This window comes from Panthera tigris, chromosome F3 (assembly GCF_018350195.1).
Source record: "Panthera tigris isolate Pti1 chromosome F3, P.tigris_Pti1_mat1.1, whole genome shotgun sequence".
Taxonomy (NCBI): Eukaryota; Metazoa; Chordata; class Mammalia; order Carnivora; family Felidae; genus Panthera; species Panthera tigris.
In genome coordinates, this window is record NC_056678.1 from 12,437,297 (window position 1) to 12,465,173 (window position 27,877).

Sequence of the window (27,877 nt, forward strand, 5' to 3'; positions counted from 1 at the left end):
CTGTGCTGACAGCTCAGAGCCTGGAGCCTGCTTCGGATTCCGGGTCTCCCTCTCTCTCTCTCTGCCCCTCCCCCACTCATGCTCTGTCTCTCCAAAATAAACATCAAAAAAATAAAAAATAAAAGGGGAGGAGGTGTTTGAAAGCCTGCGATTGTTTCCATTTTGATTGAAACATTAAAAAAAAAAAGCTTCCCTTGAAAAGTGCAATTTTGAGATTCACGGCTACAAGCTAATTGTAAACACAAAGGATGAAGGAACAGATTTCTCAGTCCCGTACTGTGTCTCCAGTGTGCGGGTGCTTTCGGATACGCTTTCTTGTCTTTGCGGGTCATTCCCACTTACCCATGAGGACACTGAAGGTCAACAGAGTGACTTCCCTACTGTTGCCCTGCTTTGAGTGGCAAACCTAGCAATTTGAACTCCCTTCTATCATACCAGCATCACTTGATGAAAAAGTAATCAATACCTCCACAAGATCCTTTTCCAGAATCAAAGGAGGGGATGTTCACAAATGCCTTTTCCAAACTAAAACACGTTACTCAGGTGTAAGGGATTAGTGACAAGGAGGCCACCATAGTAAGTAAAACAAACAGGTGTCCAATCTCGATCATGTTGAGCACAATGCCTTGAATAAACCGTCTAGTGGAATGGAGGTCATTGATAAGCATGTTAATCTTAACATTTCCTGTTAAAGTACATTTGATGCACTTTAAAAAAAAGTAATGGCACTTAGCTGTTACACTGGCAGGTATTAAGTCTGTTACATAGTATTTATGTAGTTGAATATCCATATGGCACTAGGATGTGATTTATACAACAAAAAAGACGAAAATAAGACACGGTCCCAGCTCAGAAGGCTTACAATCCGAAAGGCATCAAGATACAGGGGATAGAACTGTAGGGACAGAAAGCTTTATCTTCAAAATATCTTTAAAAAACTTTTTGGCATGAAAATGTATGAATCTTTGATAATCAATGAATTGCTTCAAATGAAGCAGATTTAGAGATGGGATATTAAAGGGAAGGTACTTCTTTGGATACTGTGAGAAACGAGTGACTTGGTTTCTGGGATATAATGAACAAGTGATTCTCAACTGATGGCAAAAGAAGGTGCTTTCCCGGATGTCAGAATATTTGGGGCTGGAACAAAGAGGCTAGGAAGTTGCAAACTACCATGGCACCTTCCGCCCTTGATTTGACTGAATTTCCTTTATTTTTAAAATTCAGTTAACGTTGAAGGGAATGTGAGTCTTTTTGGTTTCTCAAAGGACGAGTGCTTTAAAAAGAGAGATGAGAGGTGCCAAGAGGAAGACCGAGAAAAACAAACAGTGCAGTGTGGTGCTAGAAATAACAGGGAAAATGACAGAAATAAGGGGGAGGAGTCAAGGTAAGGATCACAAAGCAGTGGGAGGAATGAACAGGATAACAAGGTTAAATACCAAGGCCAGGTGAGGGAAGGCTTATAATGAAAAGGTTTCAATACGTAAACCAAAGCTCCCACTGAAGCAAACAAATACATTTAAAATAATCTGACTAAAAAAGAGAACATAGGATGTAAAATATTTATTTAATAAAAATAATTTCATAATTTATACAGAGTTGGATAAAATGTACAGATTTTTTTTTCACTTCTCTGCAAAACTGCACACAGCACAACTTGCAAACTGGTCTGGGCGTTCTATAAATATGGCCAGGAGACGACCTTGTTCTTGTCTTCGATAAGTCAAGGCTCCAGTTGCACACCACAAACTTTGAATTGAATTCTAGGGAAATGTTGCTTTGGTAACATGAGTGATGTGATTGTACCATCATTTTATTAAAAAACATTAAATAAAATCCCTTGAACATCACTTTTCTACTTGTTTCTGAGTGAACAATTCCCTACGCAGCAAAGCCAAAGACAAGGTATAAAATTAGAGGCTGTACTTTCATAACATCGCTTCCCCTTCCCTTAGTGTTCTTTTCCTTCCCTTGATCAGAAGGGAAGGTGAATGGCAAATGACCTATACTCATCTGCATTTACTTCTGGAATTGCCGCTTACACTAAACAAATATGTCAATTCCGGAATCTTGAAACTAGTAGTCACACTGTGTACCTGTGTTATTCTAAATAAATTAACCTAGGTTTTTTTTCAAGGTAAGGCAACAAAGTTGGCTTTCAAATAGCTATCATGACTCACATACACTAGCAGCCACTTGGTAGACTAATTACAGAATTAAATATACACACAACATTTTTTCCAAGTACCCTGGAAATGGAACCACTAGCAATTATTATTTTAAGCAGATATTCCAAGATGATCCGCCCTTCGAAACAAAGGCAGATTTAATGTACAAAATGCAGGAATCAGGTCTATCCTAGTTCCTGTCCCATTGAAATAATCAAAAAGAGTCTCAGTTTTTGAAAAGGCCTCGTAATAATCCAACAAATCTAACTCCTAATGACATCTTGATCTTGGATAAGAAGGACAAAGCATATAAAAACTATAAATAGGGATGAAGATATTAAAAAAAAAAAAAAGACTTCTCATTTTATTCTGGAAATAAAAGGGAGTGCAAACACAAAATGAGCTGGTTGGGCTAGTGGTATCTTTAGCTCATAGATGATCTTCTCCTTATAGGATTAATAGTCCTTCATACTCAAGGCTAAGAGATAGGCAAACAGAACTTAAGTTTTCTGATTAGGTGTCTTCATTTCGATTTATCAGCAGGCCTCAAAACTTGCCTTATTTTCTAACTAAAAGAGCTTCTCTGGGAAGCATATGAATAACGCAACAGTGTACTTCTAAAGACAATCTACACAAATACAAAATTGTCCAGATGGAAACCGAGAACATTCGCACAACCAGTGTTTTAAAAATAACTAAAACTTCGAAATGACACACGTTCCCAATAGGACAGAACACCAAACCAGAGCAAATATTGCCGGTGATTAAAAACAACTTTCATGTGTAGAAACACAAATGCACATGAGTAACAAAGAGATACGAGTGTGAAGTCGAACAGACACAGATGCTGTTGGAACATAGTATCCTGTGGCCCGCAGAGCCCTGGTCCCGAACCAGGCCTCTGAGACACCGGACTCACCGTCAAGTATAAATGCCACGTGTTGCTTGAGTGCTCTTGAGTACCCGGCTTTCAAAATCAAGTTCACTTCTGTTATCAGAAGACAGTAATCCTTCAATTAGCTTCCATAAATAATCCGCCAGATAAACTCCGCCTCTGACTCCCCTAAACAGGATTGTCACTCTAGGAGCACAAGGTAGAGTCAATTGGCTGCTCTGAAGCCTTAAAAAGCACGTTCACAAACACGTCTACATACTAAAAAATTAAATATGTCCAGGCACAGTTGCTGTGCAGAGTCTGCTAAGCAGTGTATTACAAAGTGGTTACTCGAGAACTCGATTCCGCGTCTTCTTGCTTTCTGCATTTCTTCATGATACTAACTGAACCACTGGCCAGGAAAACCACAGCGATGAGTGCAAAATAACCGGCGTAGATCAGGAACTAAAAGGGGTGGGGAAAAGAAGTAATTTAGAGAATTATCGATTACAAGAGGAGACATTGTACTGGATATAGGTGAACACCTCCTATGATTAAAGGTATATTCAGGGTCTCTATAAACCTTCAAAAAACACCGTGTGCTCACACGATGTGCCCGGCACGGGCAGCGCAAGGGGCAGCACAGCATGGTCGTACTGAAGCCTGACCGCCTCGGCGCAAATCTGGACTCCATCCCCGGCGAGCCGGGTGACTCTGACCGAAATACTTCATCTCTGAGCCTGGGTTTCGTTTACAAAACGGGAAGTCACAGTATCGCCCATTTTTTACTGGGTCACTCACTGGGAAGGGATGAAATCATGTGTGTTTATCCACACAACGCTAAAGCTGATAATACTACTGCTTTTATTTTTGTTGCTGTTGTTATAATTGGAACTGCTTTTATTTTTGTTGCTGTTGTTACCATTGCATCACGGTCTCTTCCCTCAAGCTGATAGGTTAAAGTACGACCACCAGGCCAAATTCTGAAGATAAAGAACTTCTATTCCTCCCCAGAGGAGGGCAGTAGAGAGTCTACTATATTCCGCCATAGGATGACTTTTTGTAAGAATCTTCTCTAGGCCAGTATTTTAAGGTGACTATATAGTTAACCAACATCTTCATCATCACCTTCTGAAAATAACTCACGACGTACTTAGAAGCTGGCTCGGTTGTGCGGTAAGAGTGTCACTCTTTACAATTTGGATACATTTTCCTATAGGAAACCTGTTAATTAATCATGGCCGAATTTCGGCACAGCCTGCAAAATTCTGTAATTCCGTATTTTTAAACCCGCCGCTTCTACCGCAGGATGACAAGCACTTGGCTTCTCTCCCACCCTCCATTCCAAATCTGAGCACCTAACCCTTGAGAAGTCCTCTCAAGCTTTTCACTGCTGGTAGTGACTGGGAAACAGAAAGCAATGCGCTCCCGCTCTACTCCCCCCACTCCCCGCCCACCTTTCTGAGGCACCACCATCCAGGGAGAGATAATTAGGCCTTGAAGCTGGTTTAAATCCTAGCTTTGCCACATTACTACTGACCACGTGACCTTAAACAACACTGAACGTTACTTAACATCTCTCAGACTCGTTCTCTCGATGTCCAATCCTGCCTGCAGCTCTGTAAAATTCTATAGAGTGCCTGGCACACAGGAAGCACTTAGTGCATATTACCAACTGTGATTATGATTTCTCTTTTAGATTTTTCAGTACAAAGTTCATTACTGCTAACGTGCTGGGTCTCTGTATTGAAAGAAAACTAGTATCTTAAGTATGGAGGGAATAATGGAGAAGGAATCATTTGGGCTGGGCTGGGGGTGGGCTGGGCTGGGGGTGGGGTAGGCACTTTTTGATTCAGTTGCCCATTCTGCCAAAGTACAGAGCAAGCCCCACCTACTAACTCACAATGCACGAAGGCATACACGACACACGGTTCCAGAATGAATAAGAGTGTCCACGCTGGCTTTGGGCGTTTGTGCAGGTGTTTTCTCAATGGGTCATATGTTAAGAATCTTACTGCTGTTCATCAGAAGTCATTACCTTGCTATTTGGGCGGGCGGCATTTTTAATAAAGAAGGGAGGAGGCTTCAGAAGGGTGAGTCGAAGCAGGGCATCTCACACACAGGAGCTAGTATTCCACGTACAGAATTAAAAATGGAGGGAAATGGGGGCGCTTGGGTGGCTCAGTCAGTTGAGCGTCTGACTTTGGCTCAGGTCATGATCTCGCAGTTCGTGGGTTCAGGCCCCGCGTCGAGCTCTGTGCTGACAGCTCAGAGCCTGGAGCCTGCTTCGGATTCTGTGTCTCCTCCTCTCTCTGCCCCTTCCCCACTCGTGCTCTGTCTCTCTCTGTCTCTCAAAAATGAATATATGTTAAAAAAAAAAAATTAAAAAAAAAAAAGGAGGGAAATGATGGACGAGGCAGTGGAAAAGCTCGGCCTGGAGGGCGGGCACCAACATTACTTCTCGCCTCTGTCAGGCTCTCGAGTGACGCTCAAAAACGTTCTAGGTCCTCGCCAAAAAGATGACGGTCCCACCATCTTCCAGGGAGAAAAGAACGCAGGACGGGGGTTGGCCAAAGGAAGGAGGGAACACTCCTACTTTTTATTTTATATCTGTCTGTACTGTTTGAACGGGCTCGCAGTAGGCATGCTCGACTTGGTCACTCTGATCACCTGCCGTTATGACTAGAACACCTTGCGTGTCGAAACACAACTCTTACCTGGGTGGTAATTTCTAAGCCGAGGCCGCTGGCATCCACCACGATGAGAGTAAGCAGGGTCTGCAGGACCAGCGCAATGAAGGTATTGACACCAAACACTAAGGCATAGCGCTCCATGCTGAGGTTGGCAGCGATCTGAAAACTTCAAACAAAACAAAACAAAACAAAACAAAACACAAAAGGATGAGTACACAGGAATTACTCCCCAGGTAGTTACGACTTTTGCTTCAGTTATGAAGAGCAGCCCCTTCTTTCTGCTGCTGGGCAATTCCCTTCCCAACCAAGTGAAAGGCACTTTGTTGCCAAATGCTGTAAATCTCATGCAGGCATCTGAACAGAGCGGGACTACGGGACCAAGGACGTAAATGAACCTCGCCCTCGAGGCTCCCTCGGGAGGAGAACCTACACTTTTCATGGGTTTGTGAAGAGACCAAGAAGTTTAACCTGTCACAGCTTTTCCTAGCGCTTCCCTGAGTCAGAACACCTACGTTGCTATAGTGATGAGTAACATGTAGATGATCCTGAAGACGACGTAGGACGTGTAGCACACCCAGATGTTCTGCACGGTATCCATGATGTAGACCGCGGCGGCGATGAGCAGAGAAAACAGAGACAGCATCATCTCCCCCCAGGTGGACCAGGATATTTTTATGTAGCCGACTACAAACACGGCAACAGCACCTACAAAATGCAGAGAGAAAAGCTCTCTAGTTATTTTGCTCCACAAACGCGATTTCAATCAACTAAAAATTCAGCTTGGGTTATTACATTTTAAAATCTCGTAACTTACAAATAGGGTAGCTCAAGATTATGGAGGGCCTGGAAAGGCAGAGAATTTGGGACTTGACGGAGTAAGTAACTTGGAGCCAGTGAGAGACCACGAAGAGACCGAATGACAGCAGCTGGCGAGGAGACGGGAGGACGCAGACCCAGGGGTGCCGCCAAGGAACGGGGTGCTGAGGCGGGCGCAGAGGCAGGAGTCAAAGAGAGCCGCTGCTTCCGGCCTGACCACACGACACGGCGGGAGGGATCGTCTCTCCTCCTGCCTGAGCAGCAGTCCAGAGCATGGCAAAAGGGCATCTCCTCTCTTTGGGAAAACGATGACGCTGGTAACCATAGCTAAGATGTGCAGAGTGCCTTCTAAGTGCCAGACACAGTCAGAAGTGTTTACAGAAAGCACGGAATGCCGTCTAAAAACCTTATGAGGGGGCGCACCTGGGTGGCTCAGTCGATTAAGCGTCCAGACTCTTGATTTCAGGTCATGATCTCACGGTTCGTGAGTTCAAGCCCCGCACTGGGCTCTGTGCTGACAGCGCGGAGCCTGCTTGGGATTCTCTCTTGCCTTTTTTTTTTTTTTTTTTTACGTTTATTTATTTTTGAGAGACGAGAGAGACACACACGGCACGAGAAGGGGAGACACAGAATCCGAAGCAGGCTCCAGGCCCCGAACTGTCAGCACAGAGCCCACGTGGGGCTCCGACTCACGAGCTGCGAGATCGTGGCCTGAGCCGAAGTCGGATGATGCTCGGCCGACTGAGCCACCCGGGTGCCCCTCTCTCTCGCCTTCTGTCTCTCAAAGTAAATAAATAAACATTAAAAAAAAAAAAAAAAGAACCGTATGAGATAGGCCAACAAATTAGAACGGGACGACAGAATATAATGGTCAAGGACGCAGGCTCTGAGTTCAAATCTTAACCCGACTAGGTACCATCTGTACTGTCTCGGGCGAGTTATTAACCTATCAGTCTGGGTTTCCTGAACCGTAAGATGGGGATACTAACTGTAACTGTCTCAGGAATTTTGTGAGGACTGAGTTAATATACCTAAAGTCCTTAGGACAGCATTTGGTACATATTACCACTCAACGTGTGCTAGTTATTGTCACAGACTTGTATCACGCCACTCCCAAGCGTCACATCAAGTGACGGAAGCACCCAAAACACCCAGAGATGGCGCAAACCCGCAGAGGACAATTCTGCAAACCAGTATGCTGGGTTTCCCGACAGGGTATAAAGTTTGTGAATCACGGCCACCCACAACTGGAGCACTGCTGAATTTCTCCCTAAATCAGAAAGCCAGAGCTCAAAACAAATAAACCAGGCCTTGGGGGTCACCTCCAGTTCCCGAGGGGAGAGAAAAATCAGATCGTGGCGGACTTGACCTCCAGGGGAATGTGCCGCCCCACACCGCTTACCCAGGAGGGTGGACACGGCCTCCACACCGCCGTTGTAGATGGCAGCATCGCGAGAGGGCATCACCGTCTCCCACAGGCCCTGTGCGTAGTTCACGACCTGGAAGTAGCCGCAGGTGGACAGGGCCCACCACACAGACCAGCAGAGCAGAGGCCGGGAGGAGTAGCACATCAGGAAGTCATCCCACAGGACCTTCAGCACGAGGAGCCGCTCCGGCGTGGGTTCCTTCACAGCAAACGGAGAGAAAGATGCAAATACTGTGAAGGCGACTACAGAAAGCAACTGTATAGACCCGGTTTTCTATTTGTCTTTTTCCTTGTGAAAGGCATCCGCTTATTTATTTTTACGCATCTAAATGTTTTTTTCATGTTTATTTACTTTGGAGAGAGAGAGAGAGAGAGACAGAGCGTGAGCAGGGGAGGGGCAGAGAGAGAGGGAGAGACAGAATCCGAAGCAGGCTCCAGGCTCTGAGCTGTCAGCACAGAGCCCGACGTGGGGCTCGAACCCATGAACTGTTTGATCATGACCTGAGTCGAAGTTGGACGCTCAACCGACTGAGCCACCCAGGTGCCCCTATTTTTATGTATATAAATGGCGTATATACAGGCCTACCTCATTTTATGGTGCTACACTTCACTACACTTTGCAAATTTGTGTGTTTAACAAATGGAAGGTTTGTGGCAACCCTGTGTGGAGCCAGCCTGTCAGAGCCAGGTTTCTTCTAGTATCTGTCACTTCATGTCTCTGCGTCACATTTTGGGAATTCTCATGAGATTTCAAACTTTCTCATTACTATTGCATTTTTTTTAAAGAATTTTTTAACGTTTATTTATCTTTGAGAGAGACAGAGAGACAGCGCAAGCGGGGGAGGGGCAGAGAGAGGGAGACACAGAATCGGAAGTAGGCTCCAGGCTCTGGGCTGTCAGCACTGAGCCCGACGCGGGGCTCGAACTCACAACCTGCGAGATCACGACCTGAGCCGAAGTCCGACGCTCAACCGACTGAGCCACCCAGGCGCCCCTCATTACTATTACATTTTTTATGGTGACCTGTGAAGTTACTACTGTTGTTGTTCTGGGGAGCCATGAAGCGTACCCACAGAAGACGGCCAACTTAATCAGGGCAAGTCGCGTGCGTTCTGACTGCTCCACCGACTGGCTAGTCTCCCTCCTCTTCCCCCTTTCCTGGGACACAACGATATTGAGATGAGGCCAAGGAATAAGCCTACAGTGGCCACGAAGGGTTCAAGTGAAAGGAAAAGGCGTACGTCTGTCACTTTAAATCAAAAGCTAGAAATGGTTAAGCTCAGTGAGGAAGGCAAGCCGAGAGCCTGGACGGGCAGAAAGCTAGGCCTCTTGTGCCCGACAGTAGCCAGTTTGTGAATGCAAGGGAAAAGTTCTTGGAGATCAAAAGTGCTACTACAGGAAACACGCAATTGACAAGAAAGTGAAATGGCCTCATCACTGACACGGAGAAAGTTTCAGTGGCCTGGATAGAAGCTCAAACAGCCACAGTGTTGCCCCTAAGCCAAAGCCAAAGCCCAACCCGGAGCAAGGCCCTCGCGATCTCTTCAATTCTGTGAAGGTTCAGGGAGCTGAAGAGGCCGCAGAAGAAAAGCGTGAAGCCAGCAGAGGCTGGCTCGCGTGGGTCAAGGAAAGAAGCCGTCTCCACCACGTACAATGCAAGGTGGGGCGGCAGGTGCTGGCGGACAAGTCGCAGCCGGCAAAAAGACTGCAATGTGCTGAAAGCCCAGATGGTGGTTAGCAGTTTTTAGCAAAGTATTTTTACACTAAAGTGCATGCATTGTTTGTTTGTTTTCAGACATACTGCCATTGCACATTGACAGTATAATGTAAACACAACTTGTAGGTGCACTGGGAAATCCAAACATTCATTTGACTGGCTTTATTCCAATGTTTGCTTTATTGCGGTGGTCGGGACAGGTCATGCGAAATCTCTGAGATGTGTGTGTACGTTTGCATATATATATAGTATGACTTTTTCTTTTAGTGCTTTATGAACAGTAGCATAGCTGCATGTAATCAACCCAGCAACGATGTACTGTTTACCAAGTGAAGGTAGAAAGATGGTCAAAGACTGCATGTTTCAGCCAAAGCGAGATGCCACCCCACATCTCCCCACACGGTGGCAAGCGACGTTCAGAATAAGCAACCGTTAGTAACCTTATTAAATCACTGGTCAGTTAGGGTTTGTCAGTGAGAACTTCCTATCCTTAAAACTGACCGATTCACTGTAGAGCAATGGTTGAGACAGAAACCTTAGGAAAAACCAGACCCAAATATTACCAGCAGTTCTCTACCTAGAGGGTAGTAAGGTAATTAGTGATTTTAATATTCTTTCCTACGCTTTTTATATTTTATATCACCCAATGCTGGTACAATGGGAAATACTACCACTATAATGAAGTAATAAAGCCACCGCGTTTGGGGCGAACCGAGGCATTACCGAGCTATGTGTCATCCCCACACCGTGCCACAAAGACAACGTGAAATCCCAGACACCCCAGGAGAAGTCTCTAATTCCTATGTAAGGTCTAATTTATCCAAGTATGCCCTACTTCCTGAGCGATGGGAACTTACACTTTTGTGGCTAACACGGGAAGGGAAGAGGAGAGAACCCAAATGGAGCAAAGGGGACCTCATCGTGAAGCAGCACATAAGCGCCAGGATGTGTGACAGGAGCCACGTGCCAGATCTGTAAATACATCGGTGGCAGCCGCACAATTCAACCTGCTCTTGCTGGTTGGAGGCCACGTGTCTTGAGGGGCACGAGGACCTTTAGTTGTAAACAGAATACCCTGTTTTCTCAGCCCCGTTGGGCAGAGGGAGACTCATCTGTAGCCAAAAACAATGGCTGGGGTGGAAATTTTCGAGCGCATTTGCTTCTTTTATTAAGTGCTTTTGAAGGACACAGTCCCGATACTAACTCTTGCTACAAACAGCAAACGTATTTTCCTGATGACAAGAGGACTATCATTGTTTCCTCTGCTGGTGATGTTCCAATATCCGAAACATAGTAAAAACGTACGGAGTGAGCCTTAACTGATGGGAATAACATACATCTGTTATTAAGAAACAAGACAAGAAACAAAACAAAGTAAAATCTGTATCAAGGAAGAACTGGTGTTCGAGATAGACTTTGGGAGACAGATGTGAATAGAGAAATAATGAAGAACATTCTAGGCAAAGGAAGCAACAAAAGCACGGGAGAAGATGCCGTTGTAGTATATTTGCAATTTAGCAACAGTAAAGTTCTTGCCACACATCAAAAGCTTCTAGGACACTCTCTCTCCTGCTCTGGCCCATTGTGCACTTATTTTGCTCCAAGAATAGTCATTCTTGGGGTGCCTGGGTGGCTCAGTCGGTTGAACGGCCGACTTCGGCTCAGGTCATGATCTCGCGGTCCGTGAGTTCGAGCCCCGCGTCGGGCTCTGTGCTGACAGCTCGGAGCCTGGAGCCTGTTTCAGATTCTGTGTCTCCCTCTCTCTGACCCTCCCCTGTTCATGCTCTGTCTCTCCCTGTCTCAAAAATAAATAAAACGTTAAAAAAAAAAATTTAAGAATAGTCATTCTTGCCTTGGCCTGGTAGGCTCACAGAGCCTTAGTTCCTAAACCTGAAGTTAGGGCGTTAACAACCTGCTAACAGTTGGCTTAGAGGCCTGTCTTTGGCTATTCTTTTTCAGGGGGAGATGACACCTGAAGTTCAAGGGCATTAAGCTGTAACAGGGAGGGGATGCAGCCATGTACACACTCTCTCCCCTCCATCCCAACTCAGACATACCCATTGGCAGGGGTCTCACTGGAGACATCCAGAGGGAACAGTTTGCGACCACAAGGGAAAAAGGGAGGGTCGAAAGGCAGACTATGTCCTTCACACAAGTTTCTACACAACAGTTGTGGCTTTGTGCTCAGAGCCAGCCTGGGGGGAGACTACCAGCCCAACACAAACCTCCCACCAGTCACTTGCACCATTATGGTTCCATTTCTTTGGATTCCGAAAGAAAGCTATTTTGCATGAAAAGACATCGGAAAGCAAGTATTATATAACACTGAGTAAAAAAAAAAACAAAACAAACAAACAAACAAAAAAAACCATCAAGTTACAAAACTACATGTAGATTATAATTTCATTTACTATAAAATGTATACCTATGAATACATACACATGTGTATATGGAAAGAGATGTTTAGGAAGAAGGTCACTAAACTATTAAGAGTGGTAATCTTTGGGAGCAGCAGTTCAGAGGATTCTGAATTCTTTTTATGTAGTTTTCTGTTTTGTTTCATTAAAAAAATGAAGGAGTCTTTTTTATAAAATCAGTAAAAATTTTTTTCCTATTCAGATGATATATCTATTAGCTGTATATTGTGTGTGTGTGTCATTCATATATATATATATATATATATATATGAATATAGCGATTCCTGAAATTAAGTAAATAAAGGCCATTTCTCCCTGAAATGCTAGGAAAATCTCAGTGGAATGAGAACCAAGCAATATTCCATAGCTGGGCCTACTCACACCACCCCTAGGCTCAGCTCACTTGTTTATCAAAATGGGCACGTGGTTTCAGATTTCACTCAAAAAAAGGGGTTCTGATGCTGTCTTAAAAACAAAATAACAAAACTTGGAGTTATTTCTCTACCAAGGAATAGGGGTCTCTATTATAGAGGATTTTGAAGTCAACTAGATCTGGGTTTATTTTACTGAGAGAGACAGAGAGCACGTGTGAGAAAGAGAGAGCAAGCAAGCACGCAGGGGCAGAGAGAGAGGAAGAGAGAGAATCCCAACCAGGCTCAGCTCAGCGCAGAGCCCGACGCGGGACTCGAACCCACGAACCGCGAGTTCATTACCTGAGCCAAAATCGGCGCTTAACCGACTGAGCCATCCAGGTGCCCTGATCTGGGTTTATTGTGACAGTGCTGTTTTCTAGGTGCCTTTGGGTGAGTTATCTGACATACGCTTCAGTTCCCTCAACTGTAACATGGGGACAGTGACACCTACAACACAGTCTTAATAAGAATTAAACGAGCTCATGAACCTAAGATTCTTAGCACACTGTCCCACAGTGTTAAGTGGGAGTACAGTCCCACTGTACTTAGCACAGCACCCAGGTTAAAATGAATGAGAGCTGAGACGATAATGGTGAAGCGCGACAGAAACACACCTGCCTGCCTGCAGATGGAACCAATTTCTAAGCCTTAGGCTTTTTGCTACAAAACGGAAATGAATGTTTACTTCGACAGGCTATTGGAAGAACTAAATGAGGACTGCGCGGTATGCAGCAAGTGCTCGATACATGCTCCTTTCCTCTGTACTCTATCATGACTCACTTATGCAACCAACAAATATTGACGAGGGCCCATACTGCGCGTTTGGCAATGTTCTAGATCCTGGGAATACAGCAGAAAAGTCCCTGTCCTCCTTCAACTGACATTTTGGTAAGAAGGACAGACGATAAACACACAGACAAGACAGCTGACAGTAAGAATGATACCATGAAGAGAATAAACAGGGTAATGGACTGGCAAGTAGTGATTAAAGCTGACTTCTGAATTGATACCTGAGTTGACATAAAGGAACCAGCCATGAAGATGAGAATGAAGGGCAGTCCTGCCTGAGAACTTCCGGATCCAAGTTCTAAAGTGGGAATAAGTGCTGTGTTTCAGGTCAGTGCCATGCGGCGCACAGGGGTGAAATAAGGTCAGAGAGGTTAGCAAAGGGTCAGATTGTATGAGGTCCCATAGTCCGTAATGAGAATTTTCGAATTTATTCTATATACAATAGGAAAACATATGGGGGAGAGGGGAGATAGGGTTTAATGCTTAAACTGTGAAGATTTAAGTCAAGGGCTGATGACTGAAATTAAACCACTTCTATGATAGTATGTGTTCCTTACCTATCAGAAGAAAGAAAGTGCCTTCAGATCAATCAGTTCATAAAACTCAGTATTCTAGAGCTAAGGAAAGTTTAGTGACCATCTGGTTTAACATTCTACACTTAAGAGTAGCCCTCGGGGCGGGGGGGGGGGGGGGCCCTGGGTGGCTCAGTCGGTTAAGCGTCTGACTTCAGCTCAGGTCATGATCTCAGGGTTTGTTATTTCGAGCCCCGCATCAGCACAGAGCCTGCTTCGGATCCTCTGTCTCCCCCCACCTCTCTCTCTCTCAAAAAAAAAGAGTGGCCTCGGTTAAAGAATTAGTGGTATGGAATCACTACCAGATTCTAGTGACATCTTTCATAAGGTTAAGACCAGAGGTAACCTGGTCATTCCCTCATTTACATTGTGGCATTTAATACTTGAAATAACCCGGTGAGGGAGACAGACAAATGAGGAAATTAAGTCTCAAAGAATTAAGAAACGTGCCCAAGATTACCCTGCTGGCGAGTACAAGAGCCCAGGTTTCAACTTCCCTTCCTTCAAAACCCACTATAGTGTGCTGCTGGAAATGATCTTACTTGCATACAAAGTAGAAACACTAATTTTGCTACAGTCAGTGTTCTATAAAGCTCAAACACAGACATACGCCAAGAACACGAATGCTTACTAACAGCAAAGGGTATCTGTCTACCAATAAAAGTATAGGTATGTTAACAGGTGTCACTTATTAGGTATTCATTACGTGTCATGGCCCGTGCTAAAGAAGCGGCTTAATTTACATCATTTCTAGCGAATGAGCAATTTAAAATAAAGCAAATCCAACTACAAGCCAACCACAGAAGGAATCCCGTTTCCTATTTAGGAAAGAAAATCACCAGCTCTGCTGTAATGTCAACACGCTGGGCCCCACGGCAACAGGCTCATTCTGAAAAGGACTCACAAACACCTTAAGGTAACTTGCGGACAAGGGCTATCGCTCTGACTCCTACTTCATCTTCCCTTTCCAGAAGATCAAGATCAAACCACCCACCCGTCTACCTACCCCTTTTTTTACTGTATTTACTACAGTTATGATTTATGGTTCAGTTATGGGCTTTGTCAACTTCAAATGGCACTATGATCCCCGACAGCCATGTTCTGACTCTCCTTCAGGCTCGTGAAAGAGAAACAGCATCGTCTGGGCCCCGAACAGCTGTCCAGCAGTCACGACTGCCTGTTACGGGGTCAGCAGCGGAAGCAAGGATATCATGGAACTGACCTGAGTCTAACTTTTACCACACTGTAGCCAACACGATGGTTCTCACCATGCTGTCACCCCAGGGAAAGACTTCATGAAGTACAGATCAAGGGGGGTCTCCTATATGCTCTTTAGTTATGTTTCGGAGTATATCAGCGCAGTTCTGCATAAGTCACTAATCTCTGTTCCCAATCCTTATCTCTAAAATGAGAGGGTTGATGAGATCTAAAGTCCCTTGTCACTGTAAGATGCTCTGATGGTCCTGCGACCTGTGGGTAGAATCACTTCTAACTCTAGAATTTCATAATTCTTCAGCATGTCAAGTACTGACATCTTGCGTATAAACAACAAACATCAAGTTGGTCTTGGTCTAGGACAGAGTGTTTTGTAAGTGGTAGGTTCCAGCTCATTAACAGGTAATAAAGTCAATCTAGTGGGCAGTGATCTGCATGATAAAAAAAAATAAACTGAATGGAACGTACCAGAATCAAGTGTTGTAAAACCTCTGCTTCAGTTATATCTAAAATATATACACACCTATGAATGGTACTGGTTCCTATGTAAAATGTGTTTCTTTCTTACTATGTTTCTTACTCTTTCTTACTATGTTCAAAATGGTTTAAAACTTACTGGTCTATAAAAATCTTTAGAACTATGACCAATGTTAATATTTAAGATATATATGTATACAGGTATCATAAGTATGTATATGGATACTAATTTCCACTAAAGCCATTTCACATCTTTGAAACAATTAGCAAAGGATCTTTATTCTTTTTTTTTCTACTACACGAGATCTACAGCTTTCTACTTTTTTGTACTCCAGATGATTCTAACTCTTTCCCTCCTCCATCAGCCCTGGGTTGACTTGCCAACATGAAGAAACTGGCAATTCATTCCTACTTAATCCCTGGTCTTTTGACTGATGCTGCTCACAGGTGCCCCAGTAACCCAAGTTTCACAGCGAGTGTCACCTAAGCTCAAGCTCTTTGGGATGAATAAACCTACGTTTCAACCGGTAACCACAAGTGAATGGTGGGGATAGGCAGAAGAGACGTAATTAGATGCCACATTGAAACAATCTGAGTTAACTCCAGGGGAGGAGCCAAAGACTTTCCTCCTGTAGGCTCTCTCCTCTCCTTCAGCCTATAAGGCCCCCGGAGCATGGTTTTAGGACTGATAGAGCCCACCTGCAAAGTGAGAATTTTAACAGGCTTGTTTCCAAACATGTCCCATGAAAACTGAGACCATTTCGGTATGGTTGGAATGAACCTTGCCCCTCACAGCTTACAACCCGTTGGAAAGATAAGAAGCTATAAAGAAGGGTGAGTTAGGGGAAGCAATTAACCTTCCCGGCTAGCCAGAGCAGATGGACGGATTATTCAGATGCCATACCTCTCTCTTCTAAGAGACAATTTCCTACCCACACTTTTAATTAATATGTATTCCGTCACCCATCTTAGATTTTCCTCTTGTGATTATCTTCTCTGTGGTATTCCTTACTACCCCATTCTGGTGAAATGTCATTTGAAAATGAATTATCAGGGGGCGCCTGGGTGGCTTAGTTGGTTAAGAATCCGACTTCGGCTCAGGTCATGATCTCGTGGTTTTTGAGTTCAAGCCCCACATCAGGCTCTGTGCTGCTTGGGATTCTGTCTCCCTCTCTCTCTGCCCCACCCAACCCCCCCACCAAAATAAATAACGTAAAAAAATAAATAAATAAATGAATAATTAAAAAAAAAGAAAATGAATATCAAACATCGCTTCCAGCACAGAAGAGGAAGAAAACTTTCTAAACTTAAATACTTTAGGCGTCAATTCAGAAACTGGAAGATGTTCATCATTTATTGGAATCATTTCAACTATTTATGCAGTAAAAATTTCAGAGGGCTTTCTTTGTATAGCCAGTACCAGGGATAGAAAGATGAGGAAGAGACAACTCCTGCTGTGGCTTGTTTTTTTTGTTTTTGTTTAATTAAAAAAAATTTTTTTTTAATCTTTTTATTTATTTTTGAGAGAGATACAGTGTGTGAGTAGGGGAGGAGCAGAGAGAGAGGGAGACACAGAATCCGAAGCAGGCTCCAGGCTCTGAGCCGTCAGCACAGAGCCCGACGTGGGGCCCAAACCCACGAACTGTAAGATCATGACCTGAGCCAAAGTCAGATGCTCAACCGACTGAGCCACCCAGGCGCCCCATTTTTTTTTTTAATGTTTTAAAAAATGTTTATTTAGGGGCGCCTGGGTGGCGCAGTCGGTTAAGCGTCCGACTTCAGCCAGGTCACGATCTCGCGGTCCGTGAGTTCGAGCCCCGCGTCAGGCTCTGGGCTGATGGCTCGGAGCCTGGAGCCTGTTTCCGATTCTGTGTCTCCCTCTCTCTCTGCCCCTCCCCCGTTCATGCTCTGTCTCTCTCTGTCCCAAAAATAAATAAAAAACGTTGAAAAAAAAAAATTAAAAAAAAAAATGTTTATTTATACTTGAGAGAGAGAGAGAGAGAGAGAGAGAGAGAGAGAGGGAGAGAAATGGATAGAATCCAAAGCAGGCTCTAGGCTCTGAGCTGTCAACACAGAGCCCAATGCAGGGCTCAAACTCTTGAAGGGTGAGATCATGACCTGAGCCGAATTAAGACGCTTAACCGACTGAGCCCCGCCCCCCCCTTCCCCAGGTGCACCTGCTATGGCTTCATAAGACCTCTCTGACACAAGCAGTATGATGTGATGCTGGTCTGACTTTGGAGGTTATTCACCTCAGGACAGAATGTATTGGCCATCCCTAATATAAATCTGCCCTCTTTAATCAATAAATGAATGAACCAGTGAACCAACCCAGGATAAAAAACTGAGTCAAGATGAATACAAGGGCTAGCAAGAGGGGTTTTCCTGTCTGTTTTGTCATCGTTGCTCTAACAGCCAGAGCAGCCGCCGCAAGGCACGTAAGGCCACACTTACCGGCTCCTCCGTATTTAGAGGCATTTTTGACTCCGGGTCCTCCCACCCTGGAAGGTGGTTTGCAGCCGTGGTGTTGGTTACAAAGCCGCCATTCTGTGCCTTGATGCCATTCGTTCTCTGGCAAGTGGAAGGCACGTGGTGAAAGAACAGGCTCTTCTGTGGCATGGGCAGAAACCAGGCCACGGCAAAAGCCACCGAAACACAGGTAAGAGAGATGACATTCAGGCTGAACAGGGACCAGCCTGCCACGGAGACGAGGATCTGCCCGAGGACGGAGCCCACCGTAAAGCCCACCAAGGTGGCACTCCGACAGTAACTCGTGACCTTCTGGTACATGGTCAGGTCTACCACACTGTAGATGTAAGAGTAATAGGCGATTTCAGTGGCTGTGGCGATGCCGTAGAAGAACTCCAAGAACTGAATGGCCAGCAGTCCCTGGGCGTACAGCAGCATGAACCACGTGACAATAAGGCTGAGTCCCTGCAGCAGAATAACGGGTTTGTACCGGAGGTAGTCTGTGGCAAGGAACACAGGAAACAGCAGCACCAGGTACGAGTAAGTCCATACTGGGTAAATTTCATTGAAGACCTGATAAAAAGAGAAAATTAAAAACCTATTAGCGAGATCAACGGAACGGGAATATTCGTAACCATTTATTCTCATAAAACAACCTACCAACACGTCTGATAAATCCTTACTGACCGAAGAAATCTCGACAGCAATTCTGATAATTGGAATATACTTCCCTGTTTCTGCCCCATCATCTTTTTTCTTTTTTTAAAGTTTATTTATTTTGAGAGAGAGAGAGAGAGAGAGAGTGTGCAGGCACGTGCGCGTGCATGAGTGTGAGGAGGGGAGGCGTGGAGAGACAGAATCCCAAGCAGGCTCCATGCGGTCAGTGCAGAGCCTGAGGCAGGGCTCAAACTCATAGACCGGGAGATTGTGACCTGAGCCAACACCAAGGGTCGGATGCTTAATGCTTAACGGAGTGAGCCACCCAGGCACCCAACCCATGATCTTTTTCTGAAAATCCTCCCCAGTCATCAAGGCCTAGTTCAAAGCCTTCCTCATCCTGGAAGACTTTGCTGGAGCAGGTAATATATGTACTGTAATATTCAGAGCTCTCCATACTGCTTTGTACGTGTTGTCTCCCCAATTACCGCAGAGCACTGGTTCCTAACCGTGGTTGCACATTTCCCGTGGAGCTTTAAAAAATATGGATGCCCAGCCAAAGGCAAGTCTTTATGACCTCCCAGGAGATTTTATCTGAGCCAGAGCTGAGGACCACTGCCTTAAAAGGGTGGACTCTTCAAGGGTTGACCTGCCACGGCCTTCCAGTTAGCCTGCTGTGTGGATACGTGGCTCAATAACTGTGTTGGAAATGGACAAATGTTTGGGAATGATCATCAATTCTTACTTCTACCCACAGAATAGGGAGCCTTGATCCCACTGTTTGATTAGGTTTCTCTGATTTTCAGTTCAATTTCTTTGGGGGAACAGGTCAAGAGGATAAGTCTGTCCTACAGTCTTGACAGAATAATTATCTGTGGATGACAGGCTTATAGGCAGCTTTGATGTCTTTCTTTTTGCTTGCCTGAAATATGAAAAAAAAAAATAGAAGTTTTTGTTTTCTTTTTAATGTATTTTTAAAGTTGGGATAAAGTAGAGGTATCTTTACAATAAGCGTTCTACCATAAAGACCCCGATGGAATTTCACTCCCATCGTTTGCTGTGTGATTGACTACAGGCAAGGCTTTTTTTTTTTTTTTTTTTTTTAGTTCCCTTTAGCCTTAGTCTCCATTATCAGTAAAAGAAGGGTAAGCCCTGGGGCGCCTGGGTGGCTCTCTACTCAGATCACAATCTCATTGTTCCTGGGTTCGAGCCCAGCATCGGGCTCTGTGCTGACAGCTCAGAGCCTGGAGCCTGCTTGGGATTCTGTGTCTCCCCCTCTCTCGCTCTGTCTCTCAAAAATAAACATTAAAAAAAAAAAAAAATTTAAGAAGGGTAAGCCCTGCAACCACAGGGTTGTCTGCTGCAAGGACTAAGTGAGAGAATACATGTAAATCATTCATTCCACTTTATTTACAGGTCTCAAGCCTTGAGGACTGAAGCTGAAGCAGACCCTTTGGGACAACATAACTAGGTAAATCAACTGAACTGTCATCCCCACCCTTGCAGCATCAATCACCGTAGGAGACTTTCCCCTCTCTTACGCCTACCCCAGGGTCTAGCAAGGTCCTAGTGTGGATACAGGGGAGCCAGTTTCTCAAATGACCATTTCAAAGTCTGGGTCGGTGGCCCCAATTTTTAAGTGCTTTCTGAAAGGCAGGCTTTGCTCAACCAACTGAGCCACCCCGGTGCCCCTCATCCTTTCAAATATCAACCTAAAGTGCTTATATGTGTGGGTCGAATCCACTCCTAACGCGAAACCACGGTTAAGATAAAGATGAGGAAGGGGCGCCTGGGTGGCTTGGTCGGTTAAGCTTCCGACTTCGGCTTAGGTCATGATCTCACGGTCCGTGAGTTCGAGCTGCGCGTCGGGCTCTGGGCTGACGGCTCAGAGCCTGGAGCCTGTTTCAGATCCTGTGTCTCCCTCTCTCTCTGACCCTCCCCTGTTCATGCCCTGTCTCTGTCTCAAAAATAAATAAACGTTAAAAAAAAAAAAAAAGATAAAGATGAGGAAAAGTAACATTGCCAAACCTGTAAGGCCGCGTAGTAATGAAATTAAAGGCAAATGGGGTGAGGTGTGACGGTGGGGGAAGGGATGGGTTCTTGTTTACTCATTCTAAATACAAGACCGATTTCATCTCCAGTGAAAGAGATCAGCCCAGGATGAATGAATGTCCCTCTCACAGTGTTATCAGCATCATAATAGCAACGTCCGCTGACGGGCACACACTGCGATACCTGCCTTACCTACATTGTGTCGTTGAATCCAAACAGCCAGCCTAAGTGGTAAATGCTTTTATTATCTCTATTTTACAACTGAGGAAACTGGGCCTTACAGGAAGGTTAAGTCAATTATCCAAAGTTAGCACAGCTAGTAAGTAATCGGTAGAGGGAGGATCAGAACCTCGCTATTCTGAATCTACCAGACTGAAAAGCCTCATCTCTTCAACTGGAAACCTGTTACTGATCATGGACTACGTTCCAGGGTTACGTCTATGGCCTGCGCCTTTTTCAACCGGTATGGAGGCGCTTTTATAGGGCATTCACAAAGACATAATGACCACACAATCACCAGAGCTTAGCCACTGGGTCTCCAAAAGATCCTTTCTCTTTCAATGTTGCCACCGACAAACTGTGACACCGGAAAATGTTTCTTCGATGGGTACTTTTAATCTTGAAGGGAAACTTCCTCCGCGCAAAAATGTACACATTACAGACTCTTATTGTCCATACCCTAGACAATACCTTCTTATCTCGGGTAAAATCTGTCATGTGAGCAAAGGGAACTGATTTTTATCGTCAGGTGCCTGCCCCCAGTCTTTGGATCAGAGTTTGCTTGCGTTTTCTTTCTGAGATACGGAAAGTTAAGAGAGAACAGATGTTCATCTTAAGCTCTAATTCGATTTAGACTTTATTTTAGAATCAGGTTTCAAGTAAACAAGTAGCTAATAAGCTCTTCTTTACACAACACTTCAAGCTGTATGGATATAAAATAAAACATAAAAAATAAAATAAAATAAAATAACATAAAACTTCTGTTCTGAACCTAATTAGGATATATATTCATACATCATTGTAAGAGAGCTAGGAAATATGGACCTTGAAGGAAAAGAAAGGTAGAGGCTAACAGAAAGAGATCAGCAGGTAGGTAGGGGAAGCTTATTCCAAGCAGAGATCACAACTTGGATCACAGGCTAGTAGATGAGAGACTGGATATACTGGATTTTGGACTAGAAGATTAATGTGGACAGAGCTTGGGCACATGGAAGAAGGCAAGAAGAAAGACGTAGCAGAGGCTAAGGCTGTCAAGGAGGTAAGAGCCAAATTCTGTAAGACTCTGAATACCAGACAGAATAGGTAGAATGTTAAAAAAAAAAAAAAAAAAAAAAAAAAAAAAATCAAAGAAAGGTGGTGAATGTCGAATCATATGCTAAAAAAGATGAAAGAATAAAACAGTGCTGGTGACATGGAACTCTATTTTATTAAAAGACTGGCTTTCAACTATTAGAACAGAGTCCATTTTTAACCTGTTTAAAACTTATAAAGTGGTACCTAAAACGGGTTAACATTTTTCCTGAAATCTAAGAGGAAAATCCTTCATGCATGCAAAGATAGAGGAAATTCTGTCCTTCGTCTCCTTCCTTTGCTTTTGGACTTGGTTAACCATAGCTCCATTTAAGATGATCTAAGTTGGCCCTTCTGAAGTCTTCTGGGGTAAATACAAACTTCAGAACATCACTGACCATGGCCTGACATTCACTGTGCCTAAAAGTCATGTAACATTTTTCATTTAACTGCACACTGGTGAAAGCAAGCATTAAGTCAGGAAGGAGAACAAGTTGTCTATTTATTTCAGTTCTTAGATATTCCAAAAACCCAGGGTTCTGGAGAGGGTGACCGGAGCCATACTGTGCACCAACAACAGAATCAGCCCAGGTCCAAGGTACTCACGAACAAATGACACTCCTTTCTAGACCACCAGATTTCTCTTCAAACTCTGCCCTCCTCCTCCTCCAATTTGCAGGCACAGGAATGTGCTAGGTGTTTGTTACATAATCAGCAAACATTTACGGGCCCTAGCACCCCTGTCCGGCCCCAATGCCAGTGAACATATTCTCTCACCCCAGAAGGCTCTGAGTAGACAGGGCACATGATGACACATGACATAACTCTCGGCCCAGGGCATATGCAAAACAGATCAGCTTTCAAATGTCAACACAGAGAGCATGTTTCTTCTCCCCATGTGGCCCTCAGTCCAGCAAGGTGAACAGACTGTGCATATCACATGGCAGTTCACATGAAATTTTCATTATTCGCAGCTCAGGAAGTATCATTTCTGCTTCAGAGTCAGTGGTAGTTCTGGGTCTCCAGAATCATTCTCTCTCATTTACTGCAGTCATTTTCTCCTTGTAAAATTACTCTGTTCACAATGGTAAAATGTTAACGATGTTAAACTTCATATAGGGAATGAACAGCTATCACAGTCCTTCGTGGAGTGGTCCAAAAGACTGAGAAACAGAAGAGGTGAAGTTGGGTAAAAGTCAGTGATACTTGCTGAAGGTAAGACAATATGAGAAATTCAAATGAAACCCTCAATCCAGGATCCAACACCGACTTTCAATTCCCTGCTAAGCGTCCTTGAAAACGGAAAGGCAAAGCCAACAACAAACTGGACTGTGAATAATTATATCCTGCTCTGGCCTGTTATGCAGGGACGGTGAGTTGCTACTCAAAAGAGGTGATTACTAACCACAGGAAGAAGAGTAAACTTTAAATGGAAGAAGTATTTCACAGCAACTAGGGCAGGGAGGGGAAGGAAGGAAAAGCAGGCATAGGAAAAATAATAAATACTTACTAATAAATGCCCACTCATCTTTCACCCTTTGTAGTGTTCTAGAAAAGAATACCAGGCTTCAGCTTTCAGGCTTGTGGTTGAAAAGCAAAACTAACATCTGTGAACCAACAATTCACCATGCAGGACAAACTGTAATTAAATGCCAATTACGTGACACCATCTCGTATCTGCTTTTATCCCAGGAGGTAGGATTTGGGGGCTGGGGGGGCAGCATGTCCCTGGACAACGTCTCGCCTAAATAAAAATCAAAACAAATTAAGGGGACGGATAGTTGTTTGTCGTTCTGCCCTTATTCGAGCACATCCAAAAAGCCTCACCTAATTAAAAGTCAAAACAAATTAAGGTGATGGATTTTTGTTTGCTGTCCTGCCCTTATTTGAGCACGTCCATCCAGTCAAAGGTAAACAAAGTAAGGTATGGGGAGGAGGAGGGTGCGGCTAGGAGAGGGAAGATCCATTCCGAAAGCAGGGGTTACTCCGCACCTGGTTCCCTACTTTCTTCTTTTTTAAAAACAAAGTTTGAGAGCGCGCGCGCCACGTGAGCAGGGGAGGGGCAGAGATGGAGAATCCCAAGCAGGCTCCCGCCTTCAGGGCAGAGCCGCTGCACGGGGCTGATCCCGCAAACACGAGATCGTGATCGCAGCCGAAATCAAGAGTCTGAGGCTTACCGACGGAGCCTCTCAGGCACCCCATGGTTCCCTACTTTCATCATTTACTAAACCTTTGTCCAAAGTACAACTGGCGGTTTCCACTTTTTTATCCGAGTACCCCGCAGCGCCCCCTCCCGCCCCCAGCAGGAACTGCTGGACCAATCTGAGCGGAGAGGAGCTGAACCACACAGAGCAGCGTGAGGAGCACGCCGCCGGCCGCACACGCGTGCTGGGGCTCCCCACCCCGACACGAGCCATGCCCCACAAATCCAACAGACGCCAGAAAAACGGCATGGAGTAGCGCAGCGCCGGCCCCGAGCCTCCTGCCAGCTGCGGAAGGGCAAGAAACCCCTGCCCAGAAAGCCTCCGGGGAGCGAGAGCCGTTCCACTCGCTCTTTTCCTGAGCCGCCTCCCCAGCCCGCCGCCGCGCCTACCTCCCTCTCCGTCAGGTTCTTGTCCGGCCCCAGCAGGTAAGGGGTCAGGAAGGGCTCGGACGGCCTGAGGCTGGCGAAGAAGCCGTAGGCGCACAGCAGCGCGGTGGGCAAGAACCAGCACTCGCGGGGCACGCGGGCCGTACGCAGGAGCGCGGTGGCCGCCGCCGCCCGTCGGGACACCGGGCCGGGCACATCCATTCGCGGTGCGGAGGGCGGGGACGCGGCCCGGCCCCTAGCTGTTCCCTCTCCGACGCCCGCCGCGGTGATGCTCGAGCGCTGCCCCCGCGCGGGCACCTGGACCCGCCAGCGGCGCCCCTCGCCCTTGGCGGCGGAGCCAGGTCGCGCTCGCCGAACCGCGGCCTCCGCGGGCAGCACTCCAGTCCTCCGCGGCTGCGGACGCCTCACATGTTAGCACCGGAGCCCCAAAGCGAGACCCGCCCCCGGGTCCGCCCCCCGCCGCCACCGCCCCCGGGCTCGGAGCCAATCGCGGCGGATGCCTGGAATTGGACTCTTCTCCCATTGGTGGTCGGCCCAGCAGAGGAGAATCCGCGCGGGCTGAGCGCGAGTCCGCTGACGTCCCCCGACCTACCCTGCTAGTGCAGAAAGTCATGGAGGACTACGACTGGGAAAGCGTGCTCCTGGAGCCGGTGCGCGGCAGTCAGGCCGGGAGTAATCGGGGCACGCTCGCGGGCGGCCTGGGGTTCCTCCCCGTGGGCCTAATCCCCACGGAACGGAACGCGCTCCTCCACACACTCACTCTCTCCGGTTCTTAGTCACAGTCCCTCTGGACGCGCGTTTATTCAGACCCTCCGGACGGGAGACTCGGCCAAGATTTAACCTTGGGGCGGGGTGGGAGGGAATGCCAAACCTTTCCGCCTGCAGCTTTCGTGTTTTAAATTGCATTCGTCTGCCACAGACCCTAGGAGCCCGGGATCTAAGCACTCGGGGCGTTTACCAAGACACCGAACGGAAGAAAGCGGGTCGAACATTTAGACGAGGAACGAGCAAGTCCCTTAATAGAAGGACCGTAATGGAGTCCTGATGAAAGGGCTTTAGCTTTATCTCGGTCCTCTTTGGAAGCAGGATACAAAGAAAGCAAACGGATCCGTAGCGATAGTCTGTGTTTTAAAAGGAAAGTGGGAAATCCTGAGTCACTAAAGCAATCAAGAAATATCGATCTCTTTATTAAAAACAAAGAGTCTTGGCATAATTTTCAAGGGCAAAGCATGACAAGAATACCCTGTGCTTTCTCTCATCTCTCTCTGAGCCTCTTTCTGCTTGGCTCAGCCTGATTCTCTCCCGATAACTTCCACCGCAGACTGAGCTGCACCATTTAAAGCATTCTTTTCCTGTGTGGTATTTGCAAAGTAGCAGATCCTGCCAGAAGCTCACAGAGCGCATTTTTGAACTATTTTGCTTTAATACATGTTACTACACATGGAGCTCAATTTCCTCCTGTGACAGCAAAGAACACTTTTTGCAACGAGACACATCAGCCACAAAAATCAGTGGGGGATGGGATGACCTAACAGGAAAGGGAAAGATTTGTTTTTAAGGCTGCACAAGTGAATACACCAAAATATGTGAATTGATTAATCGGAAGAAATGCAGTTGGTGGTATTTACATCTGTCGGTGAGCCTCAAAGTGTGATCCAAAAAGCCCTGGGAGTCCTTGGAACCTGTCAGAGTTCCAGAAGGTCAAACTTACTTTCATAATAATACTGAGACTTTATTTCCTTTTCCACTCTAGAGGCTACCTGATATGCGATGAATCATCACTCCAAAAGCTAAGAGCATGGGTGCTTGTACCGTTTTGTGTTTATTAAACTTTCCAGATTTAATTTCTGATCTGGAAACTAGCAATAGGAATAAGCCACAAAAACAAGAAGTCTTTAGTTTAGGGTCCTCGATAACAGGAATCTTGAGACCAAAAAGTGAGAACATCTGATTCTCTATAACACGATTATCGAGTCCCCTAGACTCCAGCCATGGTATTTACCTCTCATCATGACTCCAGAGAGAACACCTCTGTCCTCTTGGCAATTGCTTTGTATATTCAGTGCTGTAGCAGAAGAAAAGGAAAGAGAAAGAAAAGCAGTAAAGGCCTCAGAGAAGTCTACCTGTTCAGAACAGCTTTCTGTCCCTTCCGAGGCTTAGACACCTGAACTGTGTTAATCTGTAAATCACTGTTTCTGAAAAATTTCCTTGGCATAAATCACTTAGGCACCTCAAATCCTCTTTGCAATGTTGGGCATGAACAGATAATAATTGTTCTGGAATTGGGTAGAAAATGTCTTCTCTAAGAGGAATATTTCTCTTGGAGAAATGTTTTTCTCTAAGAGGTCCCACTAGGCTGAATTCTAAGAATGACCCCCAATGGCCCTTGCCTTTGTATAATCCCCACGCCTTTGAATGTGGGGTGGAACCCGTGAATCTGATAAGATAATGCACCTGTGATACATTATACAGCAACATGAGATTATCCAGGTGGGCCCAATGTAATCTCAAGAGCCCTTTAAAAGCCGAGAATTTTTTTTTCCTGCTGGTAGCGGAAGAGAAAGAACTATTTGAAGAGTGAGAAAGATTCGACGTTCTACTGCTGGAGGGGGCTCCGTGCCAAGCATGTGGGCCCCTTGTAGCGGCTGAGACCGACTCTTGGTTGACAGCCAGCAAGAATTGAGGATTTCAGTCCGTCAATCACAAGTAACTGAATTCTGCTAACAACCTAAAAGAGCTTGGAAGTAGATTCTTCCTTGGAGCCTCCAGGTAAGATTCCATCCTGTCCAACACCTTAATTTCTCTCTGTGAAACCCTAAGTGAAACTTGGGAACGCACCCAAGCCCACCTGGACTTCTGATCTTTAGAACCGCGAGCTGAATTGTTGTCACTGAAAAAAGAGTAATAAATTAAAAAACAAAAATGTAATGTTATTACATTTTTATGACATTAGTTTATTACATTAAACTGTTAGGTTTGTGGTAATTTGTTAAGCAGCAAGAGGAAACGAATGCAGAGGAAAATAGAATATATTTTGAAATTGAGGTACCAGTCACATAAGATTGGCCATTAACCGTATTTGTGTGAACAGCTCAGTGGCATTAGTACATTCACGTTGTTGTGTAACCATCATCGCACCGAGTTGTAAGACATTTCCCCACTCCAGAATGAAACTGGTAGCCATTAAGCAATTGCTCCCCCTTCCCTTCTCCCTCCCCTGGCAAACACTTATGTGCTTTCTG

At 45.4% G+C, this 27,877-nt stretch overlaps 1 protein-coding gene across 3 annotated transcripts; it reads right to left on the reverse strand.

Annotated features, from left to right (window-relative positions):
• Window positions 1-1,603: 1,603 nt before the first annotated feature.
• On the reverse strand, window positions 1,604-25,028 carry SLC19A2 (solute carrier family 19 member 2). Of its 3 annotated transcripts, none has more exons than XM_042975883.1 (6): window positions 24,639-25,028; window positions 18,032-18,619; window positions 7,954-8,176; window positions 6,248-6,440; window positions 5,760-5,901; window positions 1,604-3,507 (listed from the first exon to the last, which is right to left on the reverse strand). In XM_042975883.1, the coding sequence occupies exons 1-6, from the start codon at window positions 24,834-24,836 to the stop codon at window positions 3,379-3,381; spliced, it is 1,473 nt and encodes a 490-aa protein (XP_042831817.1). In that variant the 5' UTR covers window positions 24,837-25,028; the 3' UTR covers window positions 1,604-3,378. The 3 variants fall into 3 exon arrangements, with proteins under 3 accessions (XP_042831817.1, XP_042831818.1, XP_007077113.1); XM_042975884.1 differs by lacking the exon at window positions 24,639-25,028 and adding an exon at window positions 22,823-23,439; XM_007077051.2 differs by lacking the exon at window positions 24,639-25,028 and adding an exon at window positions 21,446-21,529.
• Between the last annotated feature and the right edge of the window lie 2,849 nt (window positions 25,029-27,877).

Excerpts from the sequence above, each read along its gene's own strand:
- SLC19A2 (XM_042975883.1), bottom strand. The coding sequence starts at position 24,836 with ATGGATGTGCCCGGCCCGGTGTCCCGACGGGCGGCGGCGGCCACCGCG. Across the intron at positions 18,620-24,638 it reads AGAACCTGACGGAGAGGGAG|GTCTTCAATGAAATTTACCC; the intron begins GTAGGCGCGGCG and ends TCTTTTTATCAG. Across the intron at positions 5,902-6,247 it reads TTACTCATCACTATAGCAAC|TTTTCAGATCGCTGCCAACC; the intron begins GTAGGTGTTCTG and ends TTTTGTTTGAAG.